The 13442-nt window shown below is 36.9% G+C and overlaps 3 protein-coding genes and 1 long non-coding RNA gene across 4 annotated transcripts; 3 read left to right on the top strand and 1 right to left on the bottom strand.

Moving 5' to 3' along the window:
• The first annotated feature begins 330 nt into the window (after window positions 1-330).
• On the top strand, window positions 331-1330 carry LOC107415387 (uncharacterized). The gene is made up of 3 exons (XR_009638526.1): window positions 331-475; window positions 610-930; window positions 1195-1330. It is a non-coding gene; the product is annotated as an uncharacterized LOC107415387 (long non-coding RNA).
• A 161-nt stretch (window positions 1331-1491) lies between these two features.
• On the top strand, window positions 1492-3260 carry LOC132799311 (senescence-associated carboxylesterase 101-like). The gene is made up of 2 exons (XM_060816100.1): window positions 1492-1788; window positions 2247-3260. Exons 1-2 carry the CDS (start codon window positions 1636-1638, stop codon window positions 3069-3071), a joined length of 978 nt encoding a protein of 325 aa, XP_060672083.1. The 5' UTR covers window positions 1492-1635; the 3' UTR covers window positions 3072-3260.
• A 2094-nt stretch (window positions 3261-5354) lies between these two features.
• On the top strand, window positions 5355-6698 carry LOC107415435 (peroxidase 31). The gene has a single exon (XM_016023759.4). It carries the CDS (start codon window positions 5453-5455, stop codon window positions 6425-6427), a length of 975 nt encoding a protein of 324 aa, XP_015879245.2. The 5' UTR covers window positions 5355-5452; the 3' UTR covers window positions 6428-6698.
• A 1178-nt stretch (window positions 6699-7876) lies between these two features.
• LOC107415434 (U-box domain-containing protein 40) lies at window positions 7877-10447 on the bottom strand. Its single transcript, XM_016023758.4, has one exon. It carries the CDS (start codon window positions 9986-9988, stop codon window positions 8252-8254), a length of 1737 nt encoding a protein of 578 aa, XP_015879244.3. The 5' UTR covers window positions 9989-10447; the 3' UTR covers window positions 7877-8251.
• Window positions 10448-13442: the final 2995 nt, after the last annotated feature.

Here is a 13442-nt window from a genome sequence, read left to right as displayed (position 1 = left end):
AAGTCAATGGGCTTATAAAGAAAGTTGATCCTGCAGTCCAATGGGTCAATTAAAGTCTTATAGAGAGTGTGTAACCAAGGACCTTACTACAAAATATTAGAATAAATCAATCCTATTAATGGCATAAATAGATCCTATAAATAAATAATTAATTATGTTAAATCCACAATTATTAATTTATTTAACATCTTATTCCCTAAACCCAAAAGTCATTCGGATTTTAACTTTCCCTAATACTACCTTACTTGACTAGAAAGAAATTTAATGCAATCAGCCAAGAAGTTTCCTCTTGCCTTATTGGTCGTCATCGGTCTCTGTGTCTTGGTAGCTTTCGTGGGGTCATTATTTATTTAATGAAAAAGTTAATTTGTATTGTTTATAAGAAAATAAAAGTTGGCTTGAATTGGCATCTTGAGTTACAATCTTATCTTTCTACTGAGTTTCAGGGATATTACAGAGTTGCAAAGATGACTCTGTAAGTTGAAATGTTCAATGTTTTTCTTTTCTTGTTGCTTTCTCCTTTAGAATAAAAATCTAAAACTGGGTAATTTTGCTGTGTTCCTTTTTTTTTTTTTTTTTTTTTACTTTGAATTTGGTTTTGTATTGCAGGTTTAGCAATGGATCAGAAACGGCAAATTTGGTGGTTAGTTCTGGTCTCCTCCAACAATTATGGGCTGCAAATTCGAACCTGCTTGAAAATGGTGATCCAAATGAAAGTCTTAGATGCAAAATTTACCCCCAACAAAACTACAACATCTTGGCTTTTGCTACATCCCCTTGGACACTTGATGGAGATGAGGCAGATTTGGTTTCCTAATCTACTTTTCCTCTCTTTGAATTTCTATGCTGCGAAAACAACCCAAGTTTCTCCATTAACAAAGCTGCAATTTCCGTCTTTGATTCCTATCATGAAAAACTTTTAAAAATCAGGTAACTCTCTTTCTTCGTTTAAGAATCTAAAATTTCTTCTTCACGTCCTGTATGTTTCGAGAAATAAATTTTAAAGCTGGAGTCTTACTAGCTTAATTAACTACCTGAAGAAAAGTCGAATATATGTTGCGGAAGGTCTAGATTTATATATAGGAAGATAAAGCCTCCCATGTGAGACTTTGAGATTGTTACGAGCTTGAAATTGAATTTGTATCATTTATACTCACTAGACGATTTGGAAAATTTTATTTTGATTGCATGCAGTTTTGTCAAGTCCCCAAAAATATCCCATTGATTATCACTGGACACTCTCTGGGAGGCTCAATTGCTTCGCTCTTCACCTTATGGATGTTGGACAACATGGACTTATCAAAAACCAAACGCCCACTTTGCATCACTTTTGGTTCACCCCTTGTCGGTGACAGCAGCCTACAGAAAGCTATCTTTCAATCCCAAACATGGAACTCTTGCTTCCTGCATGTAGTCTCTAACCAAGATCCAGTACCTAGAATCTTCCTACACCACAATCCTGTCCATCAAACTGGTGCTTATAAACCATTTGGGACATTCCTTATCTGTTCTGAATCAGGGTGTGCTTGTTTTGGCCACCCTGATTCTATTCTGGAATTGTTGCCTGCAAGTGCCTCATATGGTGTTCAGAATCGATATCCTCATGAAGCCTTGGTTATTAATCATTACCAAGAAATGGTGGAAAAGCTTAATGGTCGAACCATTTGCAGAAATGCAACCGAGCCTGTTGATTGGGATAGAGGAGTACTGAGGGATAATTTGGCCGAGAAACCATTTGACACAGGCATTTATAAACAAATCAAAGCAATACTAACAGGCCCTCCAAAGGTAACTAAAGTTCAATACTTTCACAGAACTTTTGATTATCTGTATGCTGTGGGGATCAAATGAATTGTCATTGAAGAAAATGAAAATGTGATATATTTTCATTTAATTATAACCTCGTTCTGTTTGGTTTACAATTTAGAGATCCCAAAACTATACTTCTGCATGCCTCACCTAATTTCTTAAAATACATGGCAGCAGAAGAAAATAGACATACAAACTCTGATAAAGCAGGAAAAGGACATAATTGAAAAGAAGAAGCCATTGGATCCCTGTACCAAGTTGAATGATATGAAAATAAATATGGTCCTCTTTTTTTTGTGGAGAGGAAATGAATTTTTTTAAAAGAAAATGGAAATGTAATGTCTTTTCATTTAAGTATAACCTCTTTTTTTTTTTTTTTGTATTAGATCTCCCAAAGCTCTGCTTTTTCCTCATCTAGTTTCTTAAATTCATGGCAGCATCAACAGCAGCAGAAAATAAACATAATAAATCTGGTAAATCGGGAAAAGCGTGTGATTTCAAAGAAGTCATTCAATCCCTCTAAGAAGTTGAATGATATGAAAATAAATATGGCCTACTTGGAATGGTACAAGAAATGGTCTAAAGATCAGAAAACTGGTTACTATGATGTCTACAAAAAAAAGTTGAATGAATGGGACATTAAGGTTGAAGGGTTCAAGAAAGACCTCACAAATTACTGGATAGACATGGTTAAAGAAGTAGAAACTAAGCCCCAGAAGGAAGGAGCCTCCTTACGGACTCGTTGGCTAGGTGCAGGAACAAACTACAGAAGGATGGTTGAACCACTTGACATCGCTGAGTACTACAAGGAAAACAAACTCAACTATGAAACTCAAGGAAGATCTCGTCATTACATCAGGTTGGAGGAATGGCTGAAAGAAGAAAATAATTCAGAAAGCAATCAGAATAACTCAAAGAAGGAAAATGTAGCTTCAATTCTGACAATAGATTCATGTTTCTGGGCAAAAGTTGAGGAAGCTATCGTTTTATGCAATTTGTTGAAGACAGAAAATTTTGGTGTTGAACAGAAAAAGAACAAGTTGAAAGAGTTTGAGAAGTACTTGTGGGGTTTGCTGAAGAACTATCAAGTATCCTCTGAAATATTCTTAAGGGGTAGCAGCTTCATGAAATGGTGGGAAGATTACAAGAAAACTATGGAAGGCTCCTCAACCTCACAACTCCACCACTTCATGAACTCTCGAGCATATGAAGAATATGCTAAGGGTACCTGGTCTCCACCTATCTATGATCTAATATTTTAAATTTCATATCAGAGTAAATCTTATCTGCCACAGTATATTCCTGTCTCAGTCTCACCCTATTGATTTTGACGACTATTTTACTCAGATTTTACGCCATGTTTGTGCCTGCATCTTTGTTTGCTCATGTATTAATTTTCACTTTCTTGCTTTTTGGACATAAATAATACATGTTTGTTAATTTCCTTTCAAGATTAGACGAATTTATATTTACTTTTTGTCAATTCGGTAACATAAACCAACACTATATTGGTTCAAGTGAGGTCAGATTAAGATTTTTTTTTTTTTTTTTTTTTTCTCAATCCCTGAATAAAACAAGAATCTATATATGCATTGCAATGTTACCAAAATAAAAGAAGGGAAGCCTCCATATAAAGAATAACATAAAGGGGAAGGTTTGAATATTGAAACTTCATGATAAAGATTTGTCAAATTTCTCACCAACCTTAGGTCTTAAAGGGGTTTGTGGACCATCGTTGAAGCATGATATAGCTGTATTCATATTAGGATTTTGAGTTAGGGATGAGCTGTTATTTGTTAATGCAAAGCCATAAAAGATAATTTGGAAACCAGGAAATGGGCTTTCCATGGGGACCCTCTTTGGTAGCTCACCACATGCTTTTGTGCTCCACCAAAGCTCTGTGATGTCACCTGTTCTTCCATGTTATTTATTCCTCATTTTCTCATTTTGTTTTTATTGTTGTGGCCTTCTATTGACAGAATGCGATTGCCATTTTTTTTCTGCCACTCTCACAGGCCCACAACCCAAAGCGTATCTCCAACTTCATATAAATATATATATATATATATATATATTTTTTTTGGTTCCAATTTATAACTAAATTGGGGGGAAAAAAAAAATCTTTAAATTGAACAGCCTGATTAGAAGACACTTGAAAGCTGTTAACCTTTCACCGACACTTTGTAAAAGAAATTGATTGCATATGCCAAAAGAGAACTGAAAGAACTTTAGGAAGGAAATGCACCCCCATGCATTGTTTCTTTTTATTTTACATCTTATCAAGATTATGAATTAGTCCCAGAACCCAATTAATTATTTTAAAGTAACAAATCTAGATCCTCCAGTTGCCTTTCATGCCAGAATTTTGAATTCAAATCTTCATATTGGGACCCAAAATGAAGAGTAATAAAGCCAGTGTTCATATAATTAAGATGTCTTGTACCAACATATGCACATTATATATGCATTTTTAATTTCCACTTTAATACGTTAATCACATTAGGAGAGCAATACAGGCAAAAATTGTGAAACATCCCCATTCACACACAAATTGCAAAAATACAAAAACCTATAGCATAAAATCCAATCCAAACTTTTGTTCATAGTAATGACTAATGACATCCTCCAACCAAAAATATATACATATATATATAGATAGATATATAATTTGCCCCTACACGCATTCAAAAAACACCACAACCGAATCACCGCTGTTTTATAAGTATGGGTCCCAGCAGTCTCGTTTCTTCTAATTATGATTATGATTGGGATGAGTGGTTTAAAAATCAATGGTCAAGCAAGCAAATATGCATAATCCATCATGTGATGGACGAAATATGCGCCAAACACACCGTTTTTCCAGCTCTTGTTTTGCTGCCTAAATATCAGTTTTTAAAAATTAAAATATCATTAAATCTAATTCTTTTTTTACATTTTTTTTCTTAAATGAAAATAAATTATTTAATGAACGCCGCTAGTAGGATAACCGTTTGATCAAGACGGGTGATAGAGAGAGAGAGTAGGTCCAAACCCCAATATGTCACCGTTTGTCAATCCTCTGGGAATCACAACTCAGCAATCAAAATAATTAACCAACCACAGCCCGCCGCTTTACGCGACACAAGGGCATTAAAGTAATCCAATGCGCTACTTTGCCAACCTCTATACCACGTGCCATGTGCAGATCGTTCTGCGAACTGGATTTATATGGAAACGACCCCAGCTAAACCGTAGAATGGATGGACACAGCTGGATTAAACGCTCATTTTCATGAAGGAGAAAGAGAATCACGGCCATGTTGTATATTGAATGAACAGTTTATTGACTACGTGTCGTGTGGCAGTTTTTCTGGCTTTTGAAGTTGAATCTCTCGGACAAATACCCCACGCGCACGAGCTTCCAAACTTCGAGTGGGCCCTCACACCCATCACTCATCCCGTGATTGGTGGTGGCTCATAGATGCGGAGAGTGGCGCGTGGATTCTTTAATCACACTTTCCCAGTTAAAAAAAAAGAAAAAAAGAAAAAACAAAAGCCTCTTCTTTCCTAAATCTATCAGACTCTGTTTGGAGCTCACTAAAAAGGCCGTTTTTCTCTCTCACTCTCTGTGATTTTGCAAGCTAAGAAGAACAAAAGCTTAAACCATGGCAATGCTTGTTCTTCTCTTGCTCTCATCTCTAGCGGTTCTGAGCCCTCCATCGGAGGCAAGGCTCTATAACAACTACTACGCTAGGAAATGCCCCAGCTTCAACAAGATCATTCAGGATACCATCACCAACAAGCAGATCACCAACCCCAGCACCGCCGCCGCCACTCTCCGCCTCTTCCTTCATGACTGTTTCGTCACCGGCTGCGATGCATCTACCCTCATCACCTCCACCCCTTTCAACACCGCCGAGCGAGATGCCGACATCAACTTGTCTCTCCCCGGAGACGCCTTCGATGTCGTCGTCAGAGCCAAGACTCAGCTCGAGCTCACCTGCCCCGGCGTCGTTTCATGTGCCGACATTCTCGCCGCTGCGACCCGCGACCTGGTCACCATGGTCGGTGGTCCTTATTACAACGTCGGTTTGGGCCGCAGAGACGGCCAAGTCTCCAAAGCTTCCCTTGTTGAAGGCAATCTACCTAGGCCCACCATGTCCATGGACCAAATCATTCAAATCTTCGCATCGAGGGGTTTCTCCGTCCAAGAAATGGTGGCTTTGAGCGGTGCTCACACCATTGGGTTCTCGCACTGTAAGGAATTCATCTCCGGGATCTATAACTACAGCAAAACAGAACAGACCGATCCGCAATACAACCCGAGATTCGCAACCGGCTTGAAGAGTGCCTGTGCTGATTACCCGAAGAACCCAACATTGTCGGTTTTCAACGACATAATGACTCCGAACAAGTTCGACAACTTATATTTCCAGAACCTGCCAAGGGGTTTGGGTGTACTGAAATCCGATCACGGCCTCAACAATGACCCGAGGACGAAGCCGTTTGTGGGGTTGTACGCCAGCAATCAGACCGAGTTCTTTCAGGCATTTACTCGAGCAATGGAGAAGCTCAGCCTCTACGGAATCAAAACCGGAAGGCAAGGAGAGATTAGGCGCAGGTGCGATGCGTTTAATTAAAAATTAAATATATTTAATTTATATTAAAAGAAGAAAAAAGAAAAAGGAACCAATTCAAAAGAGTTAAAATGTTTATTTTGACTTTGTCTTTTGAGTGGTTAGCTAGTGCCTAGTGTTGGTGATGGTGATTGGTTATGGGAGAGAGTGAGGATGGAGGGCGATTGCCCTACTTGTTTGGGTTTGTTGGGTAATTTGCCTTTTTTATGTATACATGTTTTGTATCAGCCGGGATATTTGTTAAACCTTCAATATACATATTTTTATTTCTTTATGTGTTCTGTGTTCTGGGTTCTGGGTTCTGGGTTTTTCAATCTGTCTTTCTCTTAGGTTTGGTCCTGTTTTATTGTTTGAATGTTCATCCTCATGCACAGATGAAGAGAAAATAGAATTTGTTTGTTTTGGCCGTCTTTAGCGTTTGTATCACCAGCAAAACTAGGTGGAAAGTTGATTAGATTAAATTTGTCGGCTTGTGTATTGTAATTAATTACAGATTTAATTTAGAGTAGCGTGTTTGTGGAAGCCCGAGAGCTTAAGATTTGATTTACGGATTTATTTGCTAACCCCACTGCCATTCGTTGAATAAGGAGTTTTAAGTCTACGATGAATAAACAAAAGGAAAAGCCTTAACCTTTTCTTTTTTAAATTTGAAGCCCAAGTTATTGAGTTGAACTTTGTCTCTTCTCTGTCTCCACAGTCCGTTTCTAGAGTCTGTTTAAGCAAGAAAATATTTATTGTAAGAATTAGGTGTTGCATGTGCGTGTTTATATCTTCTAAAAGTTCTGATTATATTTTATGTAATTTGATGTCGCCAGGCTACATCTTCTTATGTTTCTTGTCTAGGATATGATTGAATTTTTTATAATTCAATACATGAATGGTAAATAGTAAAATATCTTATCGTGATTCAGAATTCTTAGTTACATTGCTTTGGAGAGAAACTGAAACTATTTACCCAACAAGGAAAAAAAAAAAAAAAAAAAACAGAGAAACCGAAACTGAGTTGGCTTTATAATGGTACAACGTAAGGCTCAGTAGCAGCTTGTGGAATTATATGAAACTTTTTAGGCCTCAAAAGTGCTGTTGAGTTGCAATGAATCCATTTGGATACAGAGGCTCTTCCAAAAGAAACAAAAACCCAAAAAAAAAAAAAAAAAAAAAAAAAAAAATAATCCCAAACAAGAGTTTTAGTGTGTGCAAAATATTTAAATCTCAGAAATCTTGGTGCTCATAATTTATTTTTGAACTTCGATGTAAAACTTTCTTATATCGGACTTTGGAATCAAGGCAATCAAAACAATAAGAGTTTCACATTCTTATTATTTGCTAGGACTCTTGAGCTCTATAAGCCTTCGGTGCTGAGATAGAAACACAAGGGGAAATTATTTGACAATAGAGTACAGAAAGATTATGTTAGCAGATTGATTCTCTTTTCTTTCATCAGCACCAGAATAACAAAACAGAAACTCCATACACTTAATCATCCTCATGGTAAGCAGAAATAATTATGCCCAAAGAAGGGTAAAGACCACCTCAAATTGGGTCTAAATTTACTACCTAGTTCGTGTAAAAAAAACACAATGTTAAGAAATAAAACAATGCTTTTCCAGAACCACCTTTCTGAAACAGCCCTTTTATTTACACTTCACTTCCCACATCTTCTGTGCAGATGGTTGAAAAACTCATGGAGAGCAAATAACAAAAACCCATTTTGTAAAACATATATATAACCAACATCTCCATCAATACCAACCCGAACCCAAATAAGCAAAAAGCCCACAAAAATAAATAAAAAGAAAACTCCAAATCCACTATACTCCACTAAACTCAAAACTCGGACGAGTTAGCTTTTGACCCATCCAATCCATCACCGAGTCGGTGTCGACTCTGACTCCCCAATCCCAACCCTGATTCAAGCAGCGCCTCCCAATCCACCTCTTCCTCTTCTTCTTTCTCTCTTGCTTTCATCACCTCTATAATCTTCCTGGCCTTCTCTCTTGACCGTTCACTACCTCCTCTCTCCACCTTCCTCAACACCTCCATTGCCCCAGCAGCCTTTGCCAATCCTTTAAACCTCAAACCCCCAAAACTCAGCGAGTACAACGCGGCAACACAGCTCTCCCGAGTTGACTCACTGCACGACTCGCCCCTCAACATGTTCACTAAACAATCCACCGCACCCGCATCCAACAGCGCGACCCGCCCCTCCAAACTGCTACCCAAGTTACACAATATCAGCAGTATCCGATCCGCCATGTGACCCGACCTCACCATGCCCAATAGAACAGGAATCGAACCGTCTTTCACCAACTTGGACCGGTTGCTCCGAACAAGTGTGAGATGGTACAAAGCGAGTGCCGAGTCATGCCGAGTCCGCTCACTATTGGATCGGAGCAAGTGAAGCAAAGGTGGCAAAGCACCCAAAACTCCAATGGCGGTCTTGCTGTCGTCATTGAGTGCTAAGCTGAAGAGTGCACCGGAAGCGTGCTCCTGCGCCTCAGGGGATCCTCCCTTGAGAGCATCAACAAGATGGGGAACAATTCCTGACCGTACGATATTAACCTTGTTTGATTTCTGGAGTGAGAGATTAACCAAAGCTGCGAGCGAGTTCACCTGAATCCCTGTGTACCTGGAGAGGATCAAAGATTTAAGAGTCAAAAGCAAGCGTTGGGTACAGAGCTGGGCCCTAGCTTCCTCGCTGGTCCGCGTAATCTTTCTCAGCCGTATCAGAGCCTCTTCGACTTCAAACACTTGAGGACTTCTGAACTTCGTCAACATTTCCTCTTCCTCGTTGGATGAATTAGGGTTTTGGATTTCGATTTCTGCGGACGAAGAAGACGAAGATGACGAAGAGCAGCAACTAGGTCGAGTTGCCAGTGGTAGAGGAAGCATCGAATTTCTCGTTCCTATCGATTCGTCGGAGCTCGGGTAGAAATGATTCGATCGGCGAGTAACCTCGGTCGATGCGTGGTTCAAATTCAATGGAGGATTTTCTTTGACCCTCTCCAGTAGCTCCTTTTCTGAGATAACGACCACATTGCCTGGTGGTTCTTTATTATTATTATTATTATTATTATTATTCTGGGTGTTTGATTTTTGGGCCTGGGACGCCATGAACGTACGGACGAGCTTCTCGGCCGATTTGGAATCGAGTGGTTTTGGAGGATCAATAGAAGAATTCTTGCACCAGCTGAGAATGGTGGATTTGAGTGCGAGGTTCGGAATTACAGAGGAGAAATCGGGCGTAGAATTGTCAGTAAGAGTGGGTATAAAGTTCAAAGCTTTGCAAACTTGAACGCAGGCGCTTTCGAAGGTGTGACCAGAGGAGACGATGACTGGTTCGGCCATTAAAGACCCAGTGATAGGACATAGAAACTCCCTCGGGGGCTGGGAGGATTTTGATGAAAGGGTAGACGATGATGACCTGTGGAAGAGCTTCCATCTGCGTTTGGGAGAATCAATCTGAGTCACTACTTTCTCTGTTTCTGTGTCTCTGAAGAATACCCATTGCTTTTCCAAAGGTTTATGGACCGTCAACTTCATCAAACCCTCTTGAAATTCCATAGCCAATACTCTCTCTCAAAGCACAAAATATACACACAAAAACCAACCCTTTTTTAACTATTCGACTGATTATACATCACCAACAGGAGAAATGTCTGCTGAAAATCCATTGCCTTATGTTGATAAAAAAGAATCAGATTTGGGTATTGCTAACACTCCACAACGGGCCAAAAACAAAAAAAGAACAAGATTTGTTGCGTGGAAATCGACCAATGAAGTTGGAGAAGAAGGTAATAGAAGTAGGAAGGTCGTTTTTGATGAAGACCAGGTCTAAGATGGAGCTTTGCAAAAGCGGCAGAGAGATTGAGAGAGAGAGAGAGAGAGAGAGAGAATAGAGATAGAGTTTGTTGGATGTGAGTGATGAAATGTTGATAGCGAATGGGAAAAGAATTGTTGGGTTTATGTGAGAGTTGGCTGCTGGGATTCGGACTCCTTTGCTTTCGGAAATTTCTAGTCCAATGAAAAAAAAAAAAAAAAAAAAACAGAGAGTTAATAACGTATGGAAATCTACACTGAGAAAAAGATCACTCTAAATGCATTTTTATCCTTATCTTTTTTCTTTTTCTTTTAAGTAATATTCATTTCATGTCATTATAATCTAATTAAAAATCCACTAACAAACTAAAATATACCATATACAATGAATTATTGCTGAAAAAAATAAAAAATAAAAAACATATTCAATGAATGAAAATATATTAGTTATTATCGAATTTTACCTGCAAATTATTTGTTTAATTTATTCTCTATTTATCGATTTGAAATAACTTAATAAAAAAAATGTGATTTTTATGGGAAAAAAAAAATTATGTTGTGGAGAAAAATCTTAGATAAATAAAGGTTTAATAAAAAAAATCAAATTAAAATCTTATATTTCTGACAAATGCATCCACTAGTATGGCTTTCTACAGCAATAATGGTGAACTATGATAACAATAGAAGTCAAGAGAAAATTATTAATTGATTCGAGTGAATTAGAGTTGCAAGAGTTTAACCTTAATAATGAGAAATTATGAGATTATTATTTATTATTATTATTATTATTATTTTTCTGTTTGTTGTCCGTATCAATTGTGGCTGAAACTCTAAAAACAGAAAAGTTCCTCCTTGATTGTATTAATGGTTTCTGATCTGGTACAATTAGGTCATCGATTAAAGATTAAAAAAAAAAAAAAAAAAAACTATATTGAACTGGAAAGCTTTTATTTATATATGTTTTGCTAGTTTATTTATAATTAGACTGCAGACAATTCTGATTTCTGACATAGATTTTAGGATTAAAATTTATCATCCAACTGGGTTAGATTGGGATATTACAAATATTCGGTAAATTAAACATTTTTTTCTTCTCCCCTTCCTACTTTTATTTAAGCTAATTAACAAAAGACAGCATGAAATTATTCAAGTCTTGATTTTGTTTAAGTGCTTTTGAAGTTTAAGAAGATTTTGAATCCGTGACTCAATAGAGTTAGCTTTAAGAATGGTTGATAATATATGGCATTTCTTGGACCATTCTTTTGATTCACAAAACTTTTTGAATGGCAACTTTATATACAATACATGCTCTGCTCCAGCTCTGGTTGCTTTTTAACCCCATTATACTTGTTCAGAAATTCCAAAGGAACAAAGGGACCCTCTATGCCCTCTTTTTCTACAAAAATGTTTTTATATTTTTTGGTAGGCAAATGGGCCTGACCATTCATCAACAAGCCACTACCTTCAGTATTATTGCAATCTTAATTCCTAAGTTTTATGTAGGCTTTGGTATATTTATTGACTTTATGAGTGTTCTAGGCTGGATAAATCTCTCCTTTTAACACCAAAGTGATTGATTCTCTTTTGGCTTCTCAATATAGTATATATGGCCCACTCTTCTAATCTAAATCTAGCTTCTTTCTCTTAATCTGGCCAGATTTTAAAATCTATAACATGAAGATTTTTCATTTTTATGGTACCAACCATTTTATCTTTTTATTTTTCCCTTTTACTTTAATTCATGTATAGCATGAAGTAGTCTGATTTTTTACCACAACCACCATATTTGTAAAATTGTAATAGGTTAAACCCAACTTTTAACTTTTTACAAAGAAATTATCGAGGTGGGTAGTAATCATTTTCGAAAAAAGTCAATTTTACACAGTTTCTCATAGCATTCATCCATTAGCAAATCCAAGTGTTTTTTTTTTTTTTTTTTTTTTTCCGAATGAAAATTATGGTAGCTTGTATTATTATTTGGGATCCAAATAATTTTCAACAGAGTGCTCAATTGGCTTATAAAACTAGATCACCTAATGATCTTTTCACATGAGAATGAGACATTTGATATTTTAAAACGATCTTTGTCGAACATCTTTGACAACCTAAAACATAATTTCAAGTGTTGAAATATATTTGAACAATTGATTAAGGTTGTGGATTGTCATTGGTACCCAGCAATTAAGCATGCCTTTTAATTAAGTAGGACCTATTAAAAAGGTATATCATTGAGTTTTTCATTCTAAACTTGTATTAGCATCCAAATATAGCATCTAAAAAGGATCCTGGTATTGGTTTCATTTATGTGTATGATGGTACACACTAAGAATTTTGGTTGTGTTGTCTTCTTCTTATATCACGAGCATGTAATCAATTAATCATGCTTTCAACTTTTGAAAAAGTGGGTTCTGTATACCTTTACAAATTGTCATGGACCTTTTTGTTTGATAATGGTCAATGTTCAGTAACTCCTACAGCCAAGGACTGGCCAGAATTATTAATGGTAAAACATATTATTGTGACATTAACTAATGGATCCTACCGGGGAATAATTATAAGTAGTTCTCTTAAAAATGTCATTACTTGAATTAATTGTAATTAGCATTATTGGCGAATGATCTTACTCTTTTCTGATTTGCCTCTTAGACCCATTTCAACATGAATCTTCAATTTGTTGTCTTTATGCAGTGTTTATGACAATTATAGAAACAAAAGTTGTGTATAACCATTTTATAAATGCCTTGGCCAGTGTGACATAAAAGAACCTCAAACTTTTTAGCTGTTATTCATCTTGTTTATATATAATTGTTAAAATAAACTTGAAAGTTGGACAACAAAATTTTGAAAAGACCTGCAGTCAAGACCATATGTATACAAATGAGCTAAAAGAAGAGGAAGCAACTGAGGTTAGTAGGCTATGAGTACATAGTGCGCACTGATTCTACAGCAGCTAAAAGTCAAATTTGATTGTAAGGTGGTAAAGGTTACATTGTACCGTAAATTGCATCTTGGTGGAAAGAGGTTTCAGACATTTTTAATTGACTAAAGTGTTCCTTTATGTACAAAAGCGTGAATATAAAACTATATATATACGTAAATCTCGCTGATTTTCACCATCTATATACTTTTGCTTATTTGGGTGGGTCAGGTCAGAAGATGATTAAAAATCATGTGGGGTTTCTGTGTGGGGTCCATACTT

The sequence above is a fragment of the Ziziphus jujuba genome, chromosome 4 (genome assembly GCF_031755915.1).
Source record: "Ziziphus jujuba cultivar Dongzao chromosome 4, ASM3175591v1".
Classification (NCBI taxonomy): Eukaryota; Viridiplantae; Streptophyta; class Magnoliopsida; order Rosales; family Rhamnaceae; genus Ziziphus; species Ziziphus jujuba.
The sequence above is the reverse complement of the archived record's forward strand: the minus strand, read 5'-3'. Positions and strand labels throughout refer to the sequence as shown.